This window comes from Fukomys damarensis, unplaced genomic scaffold (genome assembly GCF_012274545.1).
Source record: "Fukomys damarensis isolate Sample0158 unplaced genomic scaffold, DMR_v1.0_HiC HiC_scaffold_4, whole genome shotgun sequence".
NCBI lineage: Eukaryota > Metazoa > Chordata > Mammalia > Rodentia > Bathyergidae > Fukomys > Fukomys damarensis.
The window spans coordinates 48,316,686-48,341,643 of record NW_022900916.1 but is presented as its reverse complement, the minus strand read 5'-3'; the positions used below and the strand labels follow the sequence as shown (position 1 = coordinate 48,341,643).

Here is a 24,958-nt window from a genome sequence, read left to right as displayed (position 1 = left end):
TTTTTTTTTGTTGTTAAATATTTCTTTTTGGTACTGGGGATCAAACTTGGATCCTTGTGAGGCAGGTGGTGGAACCACTGAGCTAAATTCCTGGTCCCCCTAACATATTTTGGATATTAACAGATTTATTTTTTTACGAGGATTTTTTCCTATTTCACAAGTTGTCTCTCCACTCACTTCATGGATCCCTGTGCTGTGCAGAAATTTACAATTTAGTATAATCAATTTGTCTAGTTTAAGAACAGTTGCCAATCATGTTTTCCCCAGCTCCTACATCCATTGCTCTCTCATCCTTCAGATAGCAGAGTAAACGTTGATCCTTGGAGGTGCTTTCTGCCCTGAAGCAGTTCTCCTGCCAGGATCTTTACCAGCTGCTCTCCATCACTCTCGTATAGAACACACACAGTGGAGGAAGCACCTTGGCTTTGTTTCTTCTCTTACTCATTGTCTTACCCCAGTGGGCTGTAAGCTCCTGGAGGAGAGCAGCCTGGAATGTCTTACTGCTTTACTCTTTGCCTCTAGCACAATATTAAATAACATTTGAGGCCGCTCTGAGATGAGAACATTTGAATTAGCTCAGGAGAAATATATTCCTATTTTATTAGTACTTGTGTGTAGTCCACATTGACTACACCCCCTGTGTGGAATTGGTACATGTACATAACCCATCTTAATTCCCTTTTTCATCTCAACCTTCCCTCCTCCCTCTCTCCATCCTCTTGATCCCTTTGCCCTTTGAGAAAGATGTCTTTCTACTTTCTATCTTTTATTTTTCCCTTTATTTTTACTTCAGGCTTCTTGTATAAGAGAAACCATGGGATATTGAAGCTTGTGTGTCTATTTATTTAACACTACGGTCTAGTTAAATCTTGGCAGTGGCCTGTATGTCCTTCAACAGATGAATGGAGAAAAAGAATTGTAATATTTACACACAATGAAGTACCACTCTGTAATAAAGACAAACTTAAGTCATTTGTAGCAGAAATATATTCGTTTCCTTAACATAAACAACTTTTGTAATGCTTAACTGATCGCTTTCTGAAGTTATCAGGATGAATAGGAACAACTCTCAGTATTTGACTCTCCATTGTGTTTATCTTCCTGGGAAGCATAAAAATTGTTTCCCTCATGAATATAGTAAAACCCAGAGATGTTCAGTGTCATCCTAGTGAGCTTCTGGCCAGAGACTGAAATCGTGACTTCTGATAATGGAGTGTTACCTTCCTAGTAAAGACAGTCTAAATGTGGTAAATGCAGAAAGCTTCTCGATGTATTCTCTCCAGTCCTTTCAGGCATCACTGGGCATCTTGGTCTATACCTCATAATCCAAAGCAGATTAATAGAGGATATCTGTTCACTAATTTAGTCCTTCGAGACCCACACAATGTTCTTTAAGGAAAAATGACCTGGCAGAGAAATACACTAAAATTCAAAAGCATCACGTGACTTCAAAAAGTGACTTTCTGTACTGGGTCATAGCTGTTAACAACAGACACCTAAGTAAATCTACCTGTACAATTAATCTTTATTGAAAATTAACTTCAATTGTACAGAAATATTTGTGAAAAATTCACTCTTATCATGACTTTCACTAATCAGCTTTTTCTTGTTTACATAGGCAATTTCAAAATGTATTTGTCTACTTTTGAGAAACTTGTAAACTATAATGAAAGGAAAATGGAAATTGCTAAGGTTTTATAATTATTACTAGTTAAAATTTTATTTCATAACGAAGTTTACAATGTGTGATGTTCATAATGTAGCTTAAGTATTTTTGAATGATTACAATTTCAAAAGTGATTGGAATATCACAAAGGTTGTTTTTAAAATTTCTGCTCTGGTTTTATTTCCTTCCTTCTAGTAACTTTGGGCTATTCTTTCTAATTCCTTGAATTGTAATATTAGGTTATGATTTTTTGGACGTAGACATTTACTGCTATCAACTTGCATTAGAACTGTTTTTGCTGTAGCCCATGTTTTGACATGTTGCTTCTTTTTTCATTGTTTCAAGTTATTCTGTGATTTTACTGACTCAGTTTAGCAGCGTGCTCAAATTCCATGTATTTGTGAGTTTTCTGAAATGACTCATTATTGATTTCCAGTTTCATAAGGTTGTGGTTGGAAAAATATTTGAGATTATTTTAATTTTCTTAACATTTAAAACTTGTTTTGTGGGGTTCCTTATAAACTTGGGAAGAATCTGTATTTTGGATAGAACATTCTGTTTACATATATGTTGGGTGTACTTAGTCGAAAGTGTAGGTTCTGCTATTTCCTTATTTTCTGTCTGGATGATCTATCCATTTTGAAGTAGTGTATTGAAGTCCACTATTAGTACATTAGTCTACTTCTGCCTTTAGATCTACTAATATTTGCTTCATATGAAATGCCACTAGAAGGTCTGAGATATTTACCTAATACTTATTTTGACTGAGGACATAAGGAATGCTTTACTATTTCCCTATTTCATGTTCTCACCAGTTTGGGCCACTGGTGGTGCAAATGGACCTAATCACTTTTATCTGTCTTTTTACTAATAAAATTTGAGCTGCCTGCCTGGGAGGCATGAATTATGGGCCCCTCATCAATGTGTTCATGCTCATGGATGACTTGTAGGGTTGTCGAGATCCTTATTTTACTTCCCCCCAAACTGACTATGGGCTAATAATAAATGGGAGAAATGCTCTTTGCCACAAAGAAGGCATTACCCTCAATCTAGCCCCATCCATACAAGGTTGTTGTATGGTACTGACAAAGACTTTTGACCCTAACCCAGAGTTACACTCTGAAATACATAGACATACATCCCCATACCCACATATTTGAAACAGAAGCTTCCCAAACAGTTCTTGTAGTGGCTGAAGACTCTTGGCATTTTCTATTTTATACTGTTCTACTTTTTAAAATGCCAGTTATGACTTCCTAAATTGGCAGTATCCATTAGTATGTCTACCTGAATTTTGAAAGCCCTCATCTAAATGCCTTCTTTAGACATCTTGCAGTCTATTCAATTACAAAACAGTGTACATGTTGAATTTTACCAACAAATCAGAGTGGCATGGATCAGTTACTACAGGTTGTCTTAATGTTTTCAAAGTTTGTTTTTCTCACCTTTGAATATGTTAATATTTATCTTCAGAACAGCTGCTGATATAAAACACAATGCCTTCTTACAATGCAAAGGAGATAAAGTTTAAGTAGATGTACCTAAGCAGGAGAAAAATACACCAGTCACCTGTATTTAAATGTGCTGATCTGTGATTTTTGAGGGTAGTTTTAGTCCTAATATCAGGAGCTTTTTGTGAAAACACTTGAGAGTATCAAATACCAGGGTAACCAGAATTTGAGCCCTGCTCAAAGGACTTATTGTGTTCATGGCTCAGTCAATTTCCCAGTCCTCTCCTCCTCACCCTCTGCCCTTTGCTCTAGTCCTCCTTTCCCCTACCCTGTGCTTAAGGGTGTAACTGTGCATCCCCAGGATTCACCATGAAAAGATGAGGCCCAGAAAGAATACTGACAGGTTCTGAAATCTAGTTCCTCTAAGAGGAAGGGCCCTCCCCTACTTCTCCCATGCGGCATCAACTTCACTAGACATTGTTTCCTGGATATTTGCAAATGTTTTTATAAAGTTTATCAATGTATATATGCAGTTGTGGGTTAGTCAATGTAAACAACTATTCTGGGTCCCAGTGCATCTTTTAAAGTTATACTCTTGGATATTTATGGAAAAAGGTGTTTTACTGCTAGAGCTCTACTTACAGTGTTTGCTTTAGTTTTTATTTCAACCAGCTGGCTAGCACTTTCTAATGAGGATGTCTTTGTGTGAACAGCTGTGAAATAAAAGCACGGAAGGCAAATTCTATGTGAATTAGTAAAGTGAACACATTTATCTATTGCACAGATGAACTACTAAAAGCTATAAAAATACAGCAAAATTATTTCACTAGTTCAATATTTTATTTGTATTAAAGCATCTTAACTGAGTTGAGTAATTTAATCATTCTAAAACTACTAGAAAATAATTTTATTATATTACTAGAAATACAATCAAAGAGGGAGTTAACTGGGAATTAATCTGAAGCCTTTATGCAAGTATCTTCTATATCCATTTAGGTACAAAACTTTTGTAAGAAAGATAACACTTTTATTGCATTGTAATTTCATATTTTACAGGAGTTATAATGCAAACTCAAATATGTACATGATGCAACTAAATGGCAATGTAACCACTACAAGATTCAAAATGTAAAGCTAGAATTTAACAGGCAAAATACTTTATATGGCTTTTAAGGGAAAATAACTGTTAAGAAATGATTTGTTATTGCCTCATTCCAGTCATTCCTCATCACGTGAACATGAAATGATCTCCATTTAAAATGGTACACGTTATCAAAGCCAATGTTGTATGCATTTTGTAACATGTATATAATAGGGTTTATAGAATTCCTTAAATACATATACATATATACATATGTATAGATTGCAATATACAGTACACAGACAGCTCTAATACCCCTGAACATCTTGATGAAAACTATTACAACGTTTCTGTTATAAAATTACTTGAAAAGTTGGCATAACTTCTTGGTATTGAAGTTCAATCCTACAGAATTAAAAAATGGTTATAAATACATTCTTTACAAAAAAACTGAATAGTGGTCCTGCACTCATACTTTACATTACAGTGAAAACATGTGAAGGTATTTACAATCTTGTTGTCCTTGGTTTCTGTGTGAAATATACAGAAGATAGAATATTGTAGGCAGGTCTATTTGTTAGGTTTTTCTACTTGTTCGTGTTTGTGTAGGTTCCAATTCTCTTTGGAGTTGTTGTTGATTTCGAGTTGCCTTGTATTACTGCTGCTGCTGCTTCTTTTGGTGTTCTGGGAACACTGGCCGGCTTTACTTCGAGGAACAGGAAGAAAAGATTTAACTCTTGAGACACTCAACTCAGTCTTTGATTTACTGTTGCTGCATTCGGTAGTTTGATGGCTGCTGGGAGGACGGGCCTCCTGCAAGAGAAGAGAAACAAAACAACTTTATCATTACCACCTGCGTCTCTTTTAGCAGCACTCACTTTCCTCCTGTGTCTCTGAGCAAATGTGCAGGAGTTTCTCCCTGCACAACAGTTCTCAGGAAAAACTGGAAGGTCATAGAGAACCTGAATGATATATGCCCAATAGATTTACTACCTGATTTTCATTAGGTCCTTGCTGCCGCTGTTAAAACCTACATATAGCAATCAGTGATTATCTGCTGATTAGCTGCTGGATCTCCTTTTTTAGCAGAACTTCACAAAATGCTACACTGGAGTAAATCACCAAATTGGAGTAGTCCAACCACTATTTGTAGACAGCTCTACAAATTATGTCACCTTAAGCAAGTCACTCTTCTGGTTTTTAACAAATACTTTTGAGTGTTTACGAGAGAGGAGTACTCTTAGGCTCTTGTGTGCCAAGCAAGTAGAAGAGAAACTTCTCTGCCTTAATGGACTTCATATTCCAGTGAGTTAAGGCTCCTGCTCAGCAGTTCTATGATTAGATGGCTCAGAATCTTCCATATGTGGCCAAATGCATGCTCTTATTTGTTCTAGTGTTTCAGAGGTCTTATGATCACTTGGGCAATGTCTTCCATTTTCCCCATGCAGAACCAGGGCTAGATAGGTAAGATGATTTGCTCCCCATCAAAGAGTGAGGAAACTTGTACAAGATCTTAACTTTCACTTGAGGTGTTTTCCCCTATTGTATGAAGTGCTGCAAACAGGATAAAAAGCCTACTAAGCAAACTGCTCTGAATACCTCTGAAACAGTAAACACTGGTTACTTTCCTTCTTTGACAATAACAATGTGACCATTAAAAGCATTAAAATTAGACTTTAACTGGGAAAATAGATAGCATGGCTTTTAGTTCAATGTAACTGGCTTCAACTGGCAGCAGCATTCTCCTAGGTGTCTTGGGTCAGTGGTTCTCACTCTTGGCCACACCACCAAAGTTACCTGGGGACTGGTCCTATCCCCAAAGATTCACATATAATTTATCTGCGGTATGACAGTGGGACTTTTTAAAAAGTCTTCCCCTTGATTTTAAGATGGTGCAAAAGTTTCCACCTTAAGTGGTAGCATAGTTCTTAGTCCTCAGTTTGTTCACTTCAGTGGGTGATCTTTCCCTTTTGTCCATTCTGAGTGCAGTATTATCACTAAATAGTATCCAAAATTGTCCCTTTAGCTCTCAATTATCTCTCAAGTTTGAGCACTGAATTCCTACCCACTACTCAACATAATTCCTATCTCCACCCAAAACTTTATCGTACCTCCTCAATCTCACCATTTTAACACATTCACAATAGGCCCCATAATTCATATGTTTTACTGTCAGGTGGCTCTCAACCACCAGTAGTACATGCATAATTGTCCCATAGGGTGGCATGAGACAGTCCCACTGGGTGATATAAGCTGCGTGATGGGACAGTTAGGTACTACTGGTGGTCTAAGCCAGTAGAAACATATTAAAAGTCTTTCCACTGGCTACTCCTATTCTCATTTGAGTCAGGAGTCCTCAAGTTATCTTTAATATCTGCCTCTTTCTCCTTCACCTAATCCATTGTTGCCACAAAATAGGCAAGGAGGGAATGACTTAACTCTTCACTAACTGCAGAAATCCCCAAATCCTCATATCCTAAAAGTCTTTAAGTTTGGGCCCATCTCTTTCCCTTGATTTTTGCCTATTAAAGACCCAATAATTCTTTAAAGCCCAAGATGTGGCCATTAAACTACCCCTAAATTGCTGAAGTGAAATCTGATGCTGAGTTTTTAGATCTGGCTAATCTTAAAAGATAAGAAAGATACCTTTGATGAGAGGAATACTTTCATTTTTTTTTTTTTTGCAAACATCAAATTTATATATAATCAAGGGACAGACATAGGGTCTAGAGCACATGTGTTTGGAAATAAAAGGTAGAAAGGAAGGCTAGGCTATAAAAGTGTGCCTTAGGAAGGAGATAGCTTCCAGAACAAAGTTTCTTCTGCAGGAAATCATGAAACAGCTATATGCAGTCTGTAGTGTTAGGATCTACTATGTTCAAGTACAGAAAAAAAATGCAGAGTTCTAGATAGTCATTTGTACTTTACAGAAGGTTAAAGGTGAAGTGGAAGTCAAAGAGGACTGCATTCAATCCAGCTGGTGTGTTCTGCTTTTGTTTCTTGGAGAGGCTGTTATGAAGCATCCAGAAAGAAAATGAGAAATAATTGTGCTGCTTCTGGTGAGTTTAAAGAGCACATGCTAAGATGTAATTATAAAACCAGGGCAGGTACCATAATCCAACTTCATTTCTCCCGATAAGTCTATAGAATGGGACTTAACCATGGGCTTAAGGCCAATCTAAACTTTTAGTGTGGTCTAAAACACTAGCAAACTGAACACAGTATTTAATGATAGTGGTGAGTTGGCATAAAGAATCGAAAGTATAATTTTGCCATTATTGCTGCACTTCCCAAGACAATCCGCAGGGTTAATGCCAAGGCTCAGGAAGAGGAAAGCAGACATATACTGTGTTCTTTTTCTGTCTGTCCTTTGACCATCATGACAGCAAGAAAAATGCTGATGTAAAATGAAGTATTAGAAGCAACCACACTGCCTAAAATTGGTTGGGTTGTCAGGCTGTGTGTAGATAGGCTGGGCTGAGAACATGGGGGATTTTCTTGGGCTTGGTGTGGGCTACAGAAGATTACAGTGAGGAGGAGTAGAAACAGAACAAGAGCCTGATACATACTGTCCTGCAGCAAAGAGTGATGCTCTTCATACTCTGAGTACCGAGTGTCTTCCCCAAAGCTAATCCATACTAATCCTCAGAGTAGGAGAGTTAAGAGTGGTTTCTGCTTCTTGGGCTAAAACTTCAAAGTTCTCTGTGTTAAACATATAAGAGGTTACTCCCAATGTTGACATGCATATTAAATTCAAAAATTGCAAGAATTATTGTTAAATCAGAACAATTTATTCAATACTAACCTCAGATAGAAAAACGGGGGCAAGAAGAATAGGAAAATGTGAAGGACAGAGGTGGATCTTTACAGATGTACGGGACTGTGACAAGTAAAGAGGTGGTGTGGGAACAGAAGATAGGTGAACACTGACTCCTCTAAAGATACATTTGGAAAGAAATGGAGTGGAAAATAAGGATGATGACAGTTCCTCGCTATGTTTTAAAGTAGAAAGTTTCAGTTCTGGCTGCACAAGACAGTCACCAGGAAGCTTTAAAATCCTCAAGTCTAGGTTGTACCTCAGATCTATTCCATCAGAACCCAAAGAGGGCAGAGGGCAGGCACTGAGGGTTAAAACGAAACTTCAAGTGGACTTTATTATGGTGCCAAGGATGAGATGGTTTACTTTAATATTAGTTTGCATTTACAACCCTCCCCCAAGAAAAACCACTGTTAGTATTTCTATTTGATGATTTAAGTGAACGTCTTATTTAAGAAGGCTGGCCAACATGTCCCTCCATTGATATGCCCAATCACAGTCCCTTCTGTTTAAAGGAGTTCTACTGGGACACACGATGATGCATATGATAATTTACTTATTTTTGTTATCTGATGGATATGGTGGCTGCACGGCCCCTCTCTGGAAACACAGCAGCCCTCAAGTTATGAAAGAGAAAATTATTTCAGCTAACCCACAGTGTTCTTTACTTCTAACGGGAGTTATTTCCTAAGAACAGAAGGAAGTGGACTTGGAGCCAAGAAAGCTAGTTACCCCCAGGGTAGAAAAGGAATGAGCCCGCCAGCCCTCAGAAGGTTGCCAAGTGAGTGAAACTGTGCCCTCTGCTGGCACGTTCTGAGCACAACATCCTCTTGCTGCGGGAGAGTTCCTCCAACTGTCTTCTGTGGACAAAGAAACAGTAGAGCAAGAGGACACCCACTGAGCTAATAAATGAACACTGAGCTCTTTTTTAGTCCAGATAGGATTCAAGGACCTACTGCTTTCAAGCCTCTTTTAAAACAAAGTTGTCCTTGGTTGCTCAGAGCTGACGCCACTTTCAGTACCATTTTTATGGACAGTACCCTACTGTAGCTACCACTGTGGTTTTATTGAGACAAGGCTACAAAAATGTTTCTCCATTAGACACTTAAATAGCAGCCAGTCTTTTTATGGAGGAAAGTGACTTAGCTGACAGTACCTTACTGTTCCACTTCACAGGACCCTTATGGCCCTTATCTGTAATATGTTCTGCAAGAAATCCTGAAAGAATGGGCCTGGAAGGCCAAGAAATGTACTCTGGTCTCTGATCTAGGTCATTTTTTATGGATACTAAATGGAAGCTTCAGAGATGATAGCCACTCAGCTGTTTCCAACCACAATGCTCAGTAGTGACCCCCTCCTCACTTAAATGCTTTGCGTATGTGTGCTGCTGAAGAGTTACCAGGGGGGAGGGTGCAGGCACTGTAACAGGGAGCCTACAGCGCAGCCTGGCTGCTCCTCACAGGTCATCCCGAAATGGATTTCATGAGGGACTCCAGCTCTGCACGTATCCACCCTCTGGCCTCAGCATGTACAATGCATACAGCTTCACACACGGCAGCCCAGAATGGAAATCTATAGATCTAGTATAGCAGTGCAACGGCCGGGGCTGTGCAGCTCAGGGCTACCCGATGTCGAGGGAGCTCAATGGTCAGTTATATCCAACCACTTTACCGCCCTGCTGTCTGTGCCCCACCTATCTCACGCACAGGTCTTCGTAAGCTACGATGGGAGGAGGAGAAGAGAACCGGAGGTTAAGCCAACTGATGTGGCGTGGTGAGCAGACTGCATGTCGCTAAGTACCTCTAAAGGTACCATCTGCATCTCTGCCAAAATAATGCATGGGTAAAACATAGTTCTATATTTTTGTCAGCTCAGAATACCACTCAGTGTCATCTTGGCCACCTACTAACCAATCAATAAAGATCCAGTGGCACAGTCATGGAAATGATTTCAAGAGGTGAATGCAATCTATTGGAATCTCAGCTCTATGTACTGTTCTCCCTTGTTTGTAAAGGAAACATAGTGCATATTATGTATGGGAGGTTAGAAGATGAAGATGAATTTTTGAAAATGATTAAGATCCTTATTATCCATCCCTTTCCAGGGATGAACTCAACTTTCCCAAAGTGCAAGACATTTCTCAAATGCAAGGTAATAACCACAATAACAGAAGTTACACTATTTGGCATACAAAAATAAAGGCAAAGGAAAATCTCAAAAGTGACACTCCAAATTCTAGAATAAAATTTGAGTATCAAGCATTACTTTTTTCTATCTATTTAAGATATGTGAACAGCTACCTTTTTATCTTGATTTATCAGTAAGCACTTTTACCTTTATCCTATTTTTTATCCCCAGAGGTGGCTTAAAAATCACGATTCACACTCAAAGATTTGTGAAGTTAATTCCACAACAACCCTTTGTCCTATTTTGGACAGTAAGAACACTTACCTTTGGTGACACTGGCATTCCTGGATTATTAACAGTTGCTGAAAATGCAGGGTGATTTCTTGAGTTATCAAACCTCCTTAAGTCATCCCTGGAATCAGCAATCTGGAAAAATGCAACCTTATCAAGTCATCTCTCCACAGTAACGGTGTGATACACTCAAAGCATGGCTGTCATACGACGAAACCAACAGAAGCATTATCCTGACCCTCAGGAGCGCTTGTACTGTTCACATGAAACACCTGAAGCCTTCATGAGAAAACCCACAGCAAATACATGAGAAATATTCTCTACAGTAAAGGAGTCTATTAAAAGGTCAACAAGCTGAGGATTTATCTCAGTGGTGCTGCTGTATCTCTCTTGCAAGCACAAGGTCCTGAGTTCGATTCCCAGTACTGGGAAAAAAATGTCAAAAAAGAGGATGACTCTTTGGGAAGAAAAAGTCATTTGGTAAGTAAAAAGTTATAAAATACATAAGATTTTAATGATTACCTTTTTTCTCGGTGGATTAGAATCTCAATTCATTTCCAGTAATGTTAAATAAGACAGGCAATGCTACTTTCTCCTAGAGATGATGTCTGCTCAAGTTCGACACCTGAATATTTCAGAGGAACCTGCACAGGTTGTAAGTCTTTGCAGGCTGCGTTCCACACAAAAGGAAGTTATCAGGAAACTTGGTTAAATGTTCTGCAGATAGCAGAGTGCCAGAACAGCTTGAATTTGACTCTCTTCTTATTTGGATCTCAAATTTCACAGCTTAACCACTTACCAGTCCAATTATTTAAACTTGGGATGATCAAAAATTGCATATTTTTCATTAATTTTTATAAGATAATGTAACTGGAAATATAAAAATAATTGTATCAAATTAATTCAATATAAGAATTGACTGGTTGAAATCACATCTGCCTGAGAGATGCTCAGGGTAAACTGTTCAGTGGTTCAAGATCATAATAGGCAGGCCAATTTTTTTTTCTTAATTGTATAAAAGAAAATTTCTATCACTTTTTCTATAATCTAAGTCTGCTTTGAAGCGATTACAATTCTCACTTATTGATGGATGTTTTATATGCCAAAGTTAGCAATAAGAAAAATGTCTGAGGAAACTCAAAGTTGCCCAAATATGTTGGTGTTACTTGGGTCAGTGCAATTAATTTACTATCTTTAAACCTTCAGAAGACAGCTGGAAAAGCCAGTTTTATTAAGTCCTTTTTTTATATAAATAAGAGATTTGGGAGAAAGATTTTCTAAGTAAAGTAAGGTATGGTTTGACATGGAGCATCAACCGCAGTATTCAACGATGAATTTCTTCAAGCTACTGAATGTTATGATGGAGCTCTAAGTAAGTCTCTCTGCTACTGGAAAGATCCAATCTGCTTACCTTGCTTATGTCAGATTCAGACTTGCTAGAGCACATACTCTGAAGTTCCTTGACAAGGTCTGTTTCATCATCTGAACCCAGAGAAAGTCTTGGATCCAAAGTCAGTGTCAAGGAGAGATCATTTTCTAAGGACCTAGCAAACATTCAGAAAAAGAGTTTTTCAAATTAATAACAACAACTCATCTCCTAATATGGAAATCTAGAGACTGTACCTTTTGGGGGATTTGTTGTAGGATAGGGAGAGTTTTCAATATTCTTTCAGCTATTCCATAAATGACATTTAATGCTAACTCCCACTCAGTATTCTTAACAGGATAAATTTTTTTCACAAAGCGATGTACTTAGACGGACAATCTAATTTTTCTCTCTCCTTGTATCTCACAAGCCAGATAAAACAAAGACACGAAGCCTTTCGAAGTGCGACAGAGGACACTGCTATAATGAAACAAACACAAATTTCAAACTTGGCTCTGGCACTCAGTAGCAATATGCCCATGAGTCAAGTTGTCTCTTTTCCCTTAGCATTCTGTCCATCTACCTCAGGAGCTTACTGGGAAATTTATATAGGCCCTGTGTGTAATGGACCTAGCAGTGTGCCTGGCAGAAGTAGCATGAAATGCAGTTTCCTTTCCTTCTCTTCTCTCTCTCCACCTTCCCCACCTCTGCTATGCTTCATACTAGGGTTCAAGATACTAACTGTAAGCTGAAATAAGTCTCTATGAACAGCGCAATAACTGAAGTTATTGCTCTGAATATATAAGTCACACTATTTCTGTAAATGTAAAGTTAGAAAAGTCATCTAAAAAGTTTCTAAAAGCTCATAAATGTAGGGCTTTACTATGTACTGTCAACTGTATTAAGGATCAAGTTTTTTTTTCCATTAAGTTTACTGGTACTTTTTAGGTGTACAACACAGTTACGTCCTGTAAAATTAGAAGATCCCAATCATGAATGTATCTTGGTTCTTATTTTTCCCCATTCCCTTGGCCTCCCTTCAAACCCTCCATCCTTCCTTATTTACAAAGACTTTGCTTCCATTTCTTTCAATCAAGTTTGATAAACAAAACGAAACCTATAATATTTGTAAGCTTATTCAACAAACTAAAAGCAGAAAGCCTTTACATTAATAAAAAGCTTAAGGAATTTTAAATATTTTACTTACATTTCAGTTTAACAGCATACTAATTATATAAACTAAGAATGTGGAACATTCAAGGACAGGAGTTACCTGACTTTGCTACAAGTTCAATCAGAAAGGGGAACTTACTTTTGCTTTGACAGAGAAGCGTTCCTGCTGCAATTCAGCTGTGATATAGTCATGTTTTTTATACCTGTTAAAAATTGTAATACTTTTTAATTGAATGTTATTATTGCCCCCGTGTATCTAGATTGCTGTGTTTGAAAGAAACAGACTAATGGCCCTGTAGTGCAAACGTCCCTGGATTAGAACGCACCTTTGAGGGAACTCTCCCCAAGACAAAGGACACTGCCGTAACCACAGCACTGGCGAGGTCAGGGACTAACCACCATCCTCATGAACATGTATGACAACCTCAGTGAAACAGCATCACCTGAGCTTCAGTTAAGACCCTCACTTGTGGCCCGGGGATTTAGTGCAGTGGTGCTGCTGCCTGCCTCGCAAGTGCACGGTCCCGAGTTTGACTCCCAGTACCCACCCCCCAAATCCAAAAGAACCTCACTTTTGTCGATGGTTTGTTTCACTAGCCCAGTCCCTGTTTTCTTAGGTTTTTATTCTCAAAGTAGCAAAAGAGGAGCTTAATACAGTACTTACCTTTTAATGATGAATTCTCTCTTTATCTACCTTTGTTTGTCTTCTAACATTAGTGATACTGTAATCAAATGTAGTTTTTGATGTGTGGGCCTGATGTAGTTTGTACGATAAGCAATGCCTTTGTGGAAGTTTAAATTTTAATAGCTGTGTGTTATTCAGAAAAAGAGCCATGGAAATCCTATCAATGTTTTTTAAAGTGCAAATTGTGATCCACTTAAGAAAAAAAGACAGCCTAATATTGCTTGAAAAAAGTATACTGGTTTGTATCAATTTTATATATATTCAAGCAATAGTAGGTTTGTGTATACTGATCATAATGTAAGATATTTCTCACTGTTAAACCATTTAGACTGCAATAAAGCATTTTTTTCTAAAATACTCAATTTTATAAACATACCTTTAGATTTCTGAATGAATTCTAAAGAGTGCTTTTGAACAGTAATAAGGGAAGTCACTGAAGTTATCACTATGAATTTCTTCACCTATGTTTTTTTCATTGCCTGAGACCAGTGACTAGATCTTCGCCTAACTGTTATACCAATGCCTAGGCTTAGGCTATGCACTCTGGAAGCGTATGCCTTCTGTTTTAGGTCAGAAAAGGAAATGGGTTATGTTTACCACATTCTGCGAACTTCGACTGTATTCTGCATGCAAAGGGATACCTGTTGTAGGGGGCATTTTTGTTTTGTTTGTATAGTGCTGAGGATGGAATCCAGGGCCTCACACATTGGTAGGCAAGTGTTCTACCACTGAGCTACATCCCCAGTCCATGAGGGTTGACAACTGCATCAAAAAATCAAAATCAACTCAAACATCGTTGGAACAGTCCTATATCCAGTGCAATTATAGGAAATAAAAAATAATCAAACAAGATAACCAAACCACTGGCCCATAAATTATGTATTGTGTAAAGTTAATTTTTAGAGTTAACTCTGACTTCAAAAGAGATTTATAAATTACTGACTTCATAGTAGTATATTTTATGAATCATTCAGATGTTTCAAAGAAAATCATATTTGATAGATTTAAAGTCAATTTAACTTTATAAAATACTTAGCATAATCCAGTATCTATAATACTGCTTTAAATTTGTATTTAAATTGAGTTTTATTGAATTGGTCAACTCTAGTGTGAATGCTTATGGCTTAATCACTTAGCTCATGATTAGAACAGACTCCATGAAGGCAGTGACTGCTTCTCTTCCATTTCCAGTGACTTCAACTGAAACTGCCCCACGGTACACAAGTGTGAGAAAGACTAGTGTGGAACTAACTCATCCTTGAAGGCCTGACGCTGGTATCAAATATATCTCTACGTATATTTTTTAAAATGGAAGTTTGGCTTAGGAATGGCAGATAAGAGAAGTGAATTATGCCAAAGTGTAATGAACTTAATTTGATGGCAGACATCAAGAAAAACTAATTCTAAAAACAACCATTAACAAAATAAAGATATATTTAATTTTTGGAATTCAAGTATGAAAGTACGCTCATGGGTGTTTTTAGAAATTAGATGTTACATAGTTTATTCCAAATGCTTCAGTGCATATTTTCATGGAACTTTGCGGAATGTGCAGTCATAAAACAAGCCCCTCTGCCCTGTCACCCTCCAGGCAGCCTGCTTACCCCTTACCTTCACGGCTCAAGTCCGGCTTATGCCACGGGGGTGCGGAGAACCGGCTGGGCTTCTTGCGAGGACTGGTGTTCACCTTTCTCCAAGCACCACTCTCTCTCTTCTTGCTGTAACCTGAAACTATGGATAAAGGGAAACTTCCTCCTTTGAAATCAGCTGTGTGCTGGTCTAGCTCTGAAACAACAAAAATCCCATTTTACTAAAAAGGCAGTAACAATGCAATTTCACAAGGTAAGGCAAAGTGCATTTCTAAATCTCAGGGGTGATCTCTTCAAAATCACAGGCTGGCTTAATACCCTGCTTTTCTGAACTGGCACAAAACTCACTTGGAGGTCTAAAAACAGTTCTGGAGCAATGTTGTGAAGTGTCCATTACTTTCAGACAAAAGAGAACTCCCTAAAGACAAATCCCAAGGTACCAGGAGGGTATGAGTTTAATCTCCGCCTGCTGTAAACCCACATACCTGCCCTGGGGAGGGGACAGCCATGCAGAACAGCTTTATTAAGCAAGATGCTGAGAGCAGCTTTAGCCACAGCCTGCTGTCCTTGGCTCGGGTGCTTTTTAGCAGCTGTCTGCCCCAGGCTGGGCTGTCTTACAGAGGCTCTTGACAATATCGCTTCTTGGACTCTGGGTGCAATGATGGCATTCCACAGCTTAGACATCCACCTAGCAAGAGAAGGGCAGGTTCACCAGTTAGGGGTGGGCCTCTCCCAAACAGACCATTCTACAAGAGGACAGGTTTGAAGACCATGGGGAAAAAATCGATGTGTTTCTACACATATGCTTTCTTTCTTCCTGTCCCAGGTTGCTTCAGAATACATGAAATGATCCAGTACCAAATTACTTTGAATTTGTGTCAAAAGCATAATGAATTTCAAATGAAACTTTACTGTCTCAGCACTGAAATCAAGGCCTGTGTGTCTGCTGAACGAATATGTGAATAAATACATGACAAGGACATAAAGAGGGTGGAAAAATTCAGAGTCCCTGAAAGTTTGTGTCTAAATAGTTTTAACGATTGGCTTCACTTTCTTAGAAATATTTTAATATTTCTGAAGTTCAGGTCTATCCAATTAAATCTGCTTACCCAGAGACAAAGGTTCATTATTGCATGTGGGGGGTTTTCAAAGCTATTACACACTGGCATAAACTTCCAGGCATTACAGAAACTGCTATCCCCAGGTAGTAAGCACTGATCTATTAGTTCAAGCTTCTCTGTTAATGTCTACTGTTATGTAATGCAAGGAGATAAAATGAAACTATATCAGGGAATACAGACAAAATTTTGATATTCTACATGTGGGGTTAAAATTATACAGTTATTCCTGAAAGTGTTCAAGGTATAATCTTTAGCTTAAAAAAAGGTAGCTCGCACAGGGCTGCAAGGAAAGTAGGGAGACAATTGCTCCTGGTATTTCTACGCATTTTGTTTTGGCTTTTTTTCTGAACGGTCTTTTCAGACTTGGAAAACAGATGGTGTCCCCTTTGGAAGCAGAGGGCAGGTTTGTTTCCTGACCATGTCAATAAGGGTAACTTCTCCTTTGGGACAGAGGGTGGACAGATGGGCCACATTCATCTTTAGAAGATGGGGGTGGGGTAGTTTCCATAGCTGTGATGCAAACCCAGCATTACCTGGGCCCTTAAGAATCACCTGGGGGCCTTGAGGAGTAAGGGGACCTATGTGAACCTAAAACTCAAGACTACAGGCTGTGCTGTGAGTAGAGAAGTAGTTTGTCTTAGATGCAGCATCCAGAACCACAGCAGACCAACCAGTCAGCTTGTAAGAGGGTAAAAATCTCAGACCTCTGCGGTTCTAGTCACAGACTATACTCCCATGGGAAAGGCCAAAACTGGTTCCTAAGAACCTTGAAATTCCAGAGGTAAAAAAGACTTAGGTTTAGCTATAATCTTGATGAAGAAAGTAATGATTATATTAATGTATTTCTTCAGCAAGAAATGTGCCATATCCATTTAATATAGTGTTTCTTCCTGTTCCCAAATTAGCTGTTACTAAGTTGATTTGTCTCACAACAGGGAAGACACACTATTTTGCCTCCCCTGATTTTCAAAACCGATTTCTGCTCAAGATGCCAGAAAATACCGAATAAAGTCCAGTAGCTAATTATAGGATCCTTACTAAGTAAATGATGGCAAACTTTTCTTCCTTTTCATTTCCTCTTGATTTTCTCGTTCATTAACTTTATTGTATGTCTGTTTCTTGTAAGTTGTGTCAAAGGAATACATATTAATGAAGGACTTTTTAGTTCGACTGAATGCTGGGTTTTTATACCTAATGAAATTTCTCATGTGGGATCCTGCCTGGAGATTACACAGAAAGCTGAATATGGCTTTGATGAGAATTTAATAGAAGAAAAACTGCTACCTAGAGCTCTATGCAAAAATGCAATTGCCTAGCTGGGTCTGGCAACACATGGCTGCAATTTAGCACTCTGGGAGGCTGAGGCAGGAAGATTGCAAGTTCAAGTCAGAGTAGGCAACTTAGTGAGTCCTCGTCTCAGAAATTAAAAAAAAAAAAATGGCTGAGGATATAGCTCAGTGAAAAGGCCCTGAGTTCAACCCCCAGTAATGCCAACCAACAAACAAAAACCCCAATGAACAGTTGGTATAGGAACTACACAAGTTCTGGTTGCGCTGTGACAGGAGTGCTGAGAACTAGCATTTTGTGTTGATGACAGGAGGTGGCACAAGCTGTGTGGTCAACATCCTCTCAAATGCCCCCAATTCACCACTCTATTTATTGTAAGTAAACAAATGAGAAAAAACACTTACTTCATAGTCGCCTGGGCGTGCCCTGGGACTATAGGACAAGACAGGAAATGCTTTGGCCCAAGAAGAGCTTCAGGTGTGCCCAGGTGGGCCAGGCAGGAGTTGAGCTGACGCCAGACACACAGAACCCAGTCGACAAGCCTGCATGTGGGATCGGAGGGCGAGGGCACCTGGCCTCGGAACTGCGGAGACGGGAGGAACAGAGGGGCTTGGCCTAAGAACGTTTTGCTTTTAAAGGACCGAAAATATAAGTATAAAATTTGAAACTATAAAACACAAATCTGGCTGAATCTGATTTTTTTTTTTTGGCTTGGGTAGCTGAAGGAGGGATAGCTGATAACACACTCTGAGGCATATTTACATATTTTTCTCACTGAATTCTCACCACAAGCCTGAGGTGGCCATTTTACTTAGGAGAAGAAGAAATAAAAATATGCCTAAGGTCACAAATGTAACATGTGCCAAAGCCAAGGCTACAGCTTTTTAAAAAAAATATTAAGGTCTAGTTCACAGAAATTATATATATGGTGCATAATGTGATGCTTTGATATATGTATGTGATTAAAGCAAGCAAACATATCACCTACCTCATATATATATATATATATATATATTTTAACAGTAAGAACATTTAAGGCCTACTCTCAGCAGTTGTCAAGGGCACAATAATATTAAGTCTATAGTTTAATGGGCAACAAAATAGCTGAAATAGTAAAGGAGTCGTTTATTGTAGCAGGGCCACACATTAAATTAGGGAGAGGGAAGGCAGAGAGCTTGTTCTGACAGAGACCCCAGGGAAACACTTTTTTTTAAGATCACTGAAGTATTTTCTTAATGACAATCCAATGAACTGCACCTACAGATCAGACAACATGTGAAGTATCCTGACTGAGAAAGAACTTTCATTAATTCCCAAAGGCAGAATCAAATTACTTATGCTGAGCAGCTGAGGACAGGTAGGTACTTCTCCTCTCCACGGTGCGGATGTCTATAGGAAATTTCTATCTTGCCAGTTGGCTAACAGTGGTTATTATTTGACAGAACAGTAAGACCTTGTGATTCTTTAAAGGCTCCACTAGAATTTCCATAATAAATTAAAAACTTTTTATTTCCTTGACAGACATTCATTTAGCTTAATCGCAGTTTTGTAGGGGTCCTTACAGGTCTGCATTTTAAAATACACTTAATGTATGCCTATTATGTATGACCACTAATTACAACTGCTACTAAGGAAAAGCAACATTGAAAGTCAGCTATTTTGCTTTGTTTTAATTGGTTGCTTCATGCATGCTAAGCCTGTGCTCCACTATGAAGCTATAGCTGCATCAGAGACTGCATAACTATAATCTGCAGAAGAGAACAAAAGAGAAAAATGTGTCTTGGGCAAATGGAAAGCCTGTGATTAGCTCCAGAAGGTAAGGTCCAATGGAAGGGAGGGAGCCACTCACTAGGTACAGTGAGGGCCCAGATGATGTGGTCAAGTTTTACTATCTGTTAAATGAGGACACTGGACCAGACTCATTATCCTCAAGGTCCCTTCTACACTGACAAGCTTTAAGTATAGACCCAAGCTGCTACGAAGATTCAAGAGAAGAAGTGATCCAATACTGCATGGTCAGGAGAGATAAAGGGTAGAGGTAGGACTTTAGCTGATCTCTCACAGGGTGTAAAGGAATTTGCTTGGTGAAGGGTGGTAGAAAAAGTATCCCAAGTACAGAATGTAGAAGAAATCAGGAGGGAGGGTTTGAAAATGGACCACATGTGCAAATACAGTGGACCCTTGACTTACAAACTCAATTTTTTCCAGAGGTCTGTCTGCAACTCAAGTTGATCAACTCAAGGCTCGGGCTTCTCTACACAGCCTTCAAAGTCTCTCTCCTGTGTACAGGCAGATCTCAGAAACACACTGGCCCAGGATTTCTCGGTCAACTCCACACAGGAAAGGATGTTGTAACGTTCCTCTTTTTTTTTTTTTTTTTGGTACCGGGTCTTCCGTAGCTCTTTAAGAATTCAATCTGTATCTGAGACCAACTGGAAGCACAAGCGGCCGGCAACTGGTTGTAACCCAAGACTTTGGTTGTAAGTAAACCTAAAATTCTGGTCATAACCCAAGTTGTTTGTATGTCAGGCCAGCTACTGTAACTCGAGAGCCCACTGTTAATAAAAGTGTTTACTGTGTGACCTTAGTACATGCCCATGAAGTGACCCAGAATCAGAATTGAAGATACAGAGTTTAATCTGATGTCGTTTATCAGATATATGGCTCTGCCTAGTGGGAAGAGATGAGCTGAAGTGGTTGACTCCAGTCTAGTGTGAAGTACAAACCATGGGAGTCATACACTCAAAATCAGCCTGAAAATTAGTAAATCTATAAATTGAACCTACTCCATTTGGTGGACATGGACTTAGACACCATGGTGCACACAATGATTGCTGAAGGCAACTGCCTGGTCCCTCCTGTTCCTGAAAAAATCTGGGCTCAGATCATAAGTCCTCACCACGCTCTCTGGCCGATATGCAAACGTGCTCAGCCTAGAAAACAGTTCCCCAGCTTCATGGGGAAATAACCTGGGTTTCTTGGGATGGTAAAATTTGTGGGGGGGTGTTAAGAAGTACATTTCTATCTTCATGAACACTCAGAATTAAATATAATCAACACTATATAATTGCTACTTTCTGGGTTAGGATGAAGGATAATCATATATTTGGTATTTTAAAGACAACATCACATTAGAATAGCCCCATGTTTCCACTTTAGAATGGTATCTCAGTTATTGATTTAGGGTGTGACTCTAAATTAAAATGATGAAAATCTTACTAAGTTTATATAAATAAGAACTAGGGAGAAGATTAAAAATTGCAGAGCAAAGACTGGCAGAAAAACAGGGCCTCCCCGGGACCTAGTATCAAGAAAACAACTTGGCAAAGAAAAAATGTAGTTCTCTGGAATTGACAGGGCGCTGAAAGAAAAACTAGAAATTACAGAGAAACTGAGCACAAAACAGAGAAAAGAATAAAGCAGGATGGAATGCTAACCCTGGCTCCTGGGGAGGGAAACACAAGGTACGGAGCCTAGAAGGGTTGGCAGCTCCAGAAAGAGACAAGCAACTGAAATGGGCAGCCGAAACGAATGGGTTCTTCTCAGAGAAGTACAGAGGGCTCATAAATACATGGAAACATGTTCGACATCTCTGGCCATTACAGAAATGCAAGTTAAAATAACACAGTCTGTCTTACTCCAGAAGGAATGGCTCTCGTCGGGAAATCAAATAACAAATGGCGGTGAAGCTGTGGGGAAAAGGAACTCTTCCGCTACTGGAAGCATGAACTAGTACAACCACTACGCAAACCAGGGTGGAGAATCCTCAAAAACCTAAAGCCAGAAATTCCATTTGACCCAGATTTTCTCCTTGTAGGTGTCTTCCTGAAAGATTTAAAGTCATTATATTACAGTAATACATGAAGAGTCATGTTTAGAGCAGCACCATTCATAAGAGCTAAATCTTGGAAGCAGCCTATATGTCCATCAGCAGATGAATGGAGAAAGAAAATGTGGTATTTATATACACAAGGAAGCACTGCTCTGCTACAAGGAAAGATAAAGTTGAGTCATTTATAAAATGGATGCACTTTTGAGGGCCATAATGTTAAGTGAAATACCAGACACACAACATTGCATGGTTTAAATATACTGCATGGCTTCTCTTATATGATTATAAGCAAATAGCAAAATAAATGATAGATAATAGGAAGCAAGGAGATAGACACAAATAGGAAGGAGACCAAGAGATGGAGGGAGGGGATAAGGACCGGAGGAGAAGGGGAAGAAAAAAGATTTAAGATGTGTTATGTGCATGTACCAACTCCCCATGATGAATGCAATCATCATACTCAGCGAACTTGTACTAATAACAACAATTTTTAAAAATTAGGAAAACCTTTGATTCACCGGATTTATACATTTAAATTTTCCAGTTTTATGAATTAAGTGCTTAGGGTTGGCAGAAGTTCTTAAGAGTGATGAAATATGTTAGTTTTAAAAGCCAATTAAACTATTTAAGAGAATGAAAGTTATAATTGCTCCTTTTAAAGGTGATTAAGTGTTGCTAGGTTGCAAAGGTAAAGTTTACTGAACACAAAAGCTCAAGAACAGCTGGGTACCTGTATGTGTGACTCTAACTCACTGAATACATTTTTAATCAAATAGCACTTGAATAGTCTGAATGAAAATTCCAAAGTCTGCAACACTCCCACCCAAGGATGGTCCCACCCACTTCACATGTTGTGGTGCTGGAGATCCAACCTAGAGCCTTGGGCATGCTGGGCAAGCACTGTACCACTGAGCTACATCCCCAACCATGAAGAGTTCCTTTTGAAAGGCCCATATTTCCATGAGAATCTGAGTTCCATGAGGGTGGCCCCTGTCTTGCCCCCATAGTCCTTGGGCCAGTGGCAGATATTTCCTGAATATGCAGGAAACACTGTTCAAATGTATCTCAAACAGGTTCATGTCCGAAGTTGTGCTGAATCACACTGTATTCTAATTATTGGTTTCCACTGCTGTGGCCCCATCACCCTTGTACTGCATCTTTCATAGTTTGCCAAAGAGTGAGGACACACCACGGACTGACTGACTTGACAGTCTGATGACATCCCAACTCTGGATGACTGGTGACAAAGAAAGCCAATTAGGTTTGGGGCAGGATTGATCAGCCGTGTTGTGTGTACAGGTTGAGGTGGACTACGCTGTGCCTGTTGGTATCTGATTACATTAAATTAAGACAAAATAGAGCAGTATGTAGACTATCCAGGAGAAACCTGGATGAATTCTTAAATGCCATTTCCGGAAGAACTCATTACTCATGCGTTTGCAGAGTATTTCACAGGGCCTTAAAACGGTAAATCTTCAAAAATGATTTTTGAATGAAGGGAATGAGAATGACATTAACTCTTATTTTAGGTAAATGGTGATGATGCATCCGTGGCATGTTGTCTTTGTATTATGCTTTAGGAAACATTTTGAACTTCCATAGAAGGAAGATGTGAGCTGAAATGATAATTTCACTGCTCTACTCTTTGGATTGTGTGTGACAGGATGTGCTCTAAAGAATAGAAAGGTGAAGAAAGGGGAATGCCTTTCATTTACCAAGAATCACTCCAAGTAAGTTAATAAAACAAATTCCTGATGTCAGTGTGCAATGGGAATGACTACTTCATGACATCAGAAATCCTACAGCATTAAAGAACCTAATCCTTGTAAGCTCTTAGAAGCACACTGGCACTCGATCCCAGTTTCTTTTTCCAGTCCTTCCAGGAATATAACAATATAAGCCTTTCAGGATAATACTAGATTTCCTACTAGTATTTGATAAAAATAATTCTACCTCTCTTAGGAGAAAATATTTAACTATCTTTAATTATAATAGTGATCTCAGAATTCCTGCTGAAAGACTATCACAGTGAGGGCTATACAATGATTTTTTTTTCTCTTTTGAAGAGAGTTGTTTTTGTAACAGAGCTCAATGCTTCATGAAGAACATGCTATTAGTTTAGCAGAGCTGCTGCTATCACTAAAACATCTTTTGTTTTTCCTTGGCCACCCTATGTCCTTCATGTGGGATAACTGAGAGATAGTTCTTCTAATAGTAAATACATCTTTGTCCTTTTGGGAATGCTTTGTACTACCAAAATGCAACTATTCCCATTAGATCTGAGTTTTTTCCAGTATTAATATTTGCACATTTTCAACTTTGAAAACAAATTTTTTATACTGAATAATTAATCCAATTCTAGCCTTCTATAGTATTTAGAACCTGGTGAGATTCCTTGAGAACAGTTCATAACAACAGTAAAAGCTATTACCTTTGGCATGTATTTAATATAGTAGAAAAACTGTTAATTGGTATACATATATTTTCTTGTTCTTTCTACAGTCCAGTCACTGAGTTCAACTTTAATTATCTTATTTAACCCCAAATACCCAGCTTATTCCAGCCTGAGGCCATACTGAGTGTAACCAAAGCCCAAATTTGTTGATAACCTCCACTCCACTCTCCAAGCAAGAGGCTACAGGCGCTGTTTGTTACCTTGTTCACCACTTTCCTCCGTAGAAACCTCTGCAGCAGGCCCTGCATGGGCTCGCAATCCCACCGCAGCTGAACCCAACGGAAGTGCTGCTGTACCACCAAGTCGGGGCCTTGGAGGCAGGCCTTGGTGATGGTTCCCATCAGAAAGCAGTTCTCGTGAAAGTAGTAACATTCAGACGTCCCATTTCCTAAAACAAGCCAAACCACAGTCCAATCTCAGCAAGTCACATGTATTATGGGACAAATGCACATTTAAAATTAGCTAAAGAAAGGACATGACATATAACTGGCACTCTGGGGAGCAGAAAGGGGAGCAAGTTCTCACAGAAGCTGGCTTCTCAGTCTGGTTTCTCCACTAGCTTTACCTTTTTGAAAAGTCCATGGGCTTTCAGTGTTTCGATTTTCAAGAGGTGCCAGAAAGTCCCCCAATAATTCAGACAATGAAGATTTCTCTAAATTCTCTAAGATGATGATGATTTTCTTCTTAACAGGAGACTGTTTCACTGGGATCAGACAAGCTGTGGTTAAAAAAAAAAATTAGGAATTGGATTTTTTACAAAAACCTACACATATTAGCAAAAATTAAAAAAAGATGAATACACACACACACATATATGGAACACATATATGGAACGCTTTGTTCCACATATATGTGTGTATACGTATATATATGTGTGTGTATATATGATGTTAGCATACTCTGAAATAAGCTCTGAGCCTGCATCACAACCCGTCACTCCCTATTCCATAACATATTCCAAGTGGAACCATCCCAATATCCATTATGAAAGAATGAACACATAAACAGGAATATATT

General features: G+C 38.8%; 1 protein-coding gene across 8 annotated transcripts in view; it reads right to left on the bottom strand.

Moving 5' to 3' along the window:
• Positions 1–4,035: 4,035 nt before the first annotated feature.
• Positions 4,036–24,958, bottom strand: part of Cttnbp2 (cortactin binding protein 2) — a 306,866-nt gene continuing 285,943 nt past the window's right edge. For 5 of the 8 annotated variants that reach the window (XM_010621899.3, XM_010621900.3, XM_033758152.1 and 2 more), the window contains 9 exons: positions 24,507–24,659; positions 24,142–24,329; positions 18,059–18,237; positions 15,732–15,934; positions 15,269–15,442; positions 13,112–13,175; positions 11,845–11,977; positions 10,467–10,568; positions 4,037–5,011 (listed from right to left, as the gene is read on the bottom strand). In XM_010621899.3, the coding sequence (XP_010620201.1) occupies positions 4,769–5,011; positions 10,467–10,568; positions 11,845–11,977; positions 13,112–13,175; positions 15,269–15,442; positions 15,732–15,934; positions 18,059–18,237; positions 24,142–24,329; positions 24,507–24,659 (1,439 nt within the window). In that variant the 3' untranslated portion in view covers positions 4,037–4,768. Of the gene's footprint in view, positions 5,012–10,466; positions 10,569–11,844; positions 11,978–13,111; positions 13,176–15,268; positions 15,443–15,731; positions 15,935–18,058; positions 18,238–24,141; positions 24,330–24,506; positions 24,660–24,958 lie in introns of all 8 variants that reach the window. The other 3 variants (XM_033758148.1, XM_010621898.3, XM_010621902.3) reach the window with 1 other exon arrangement.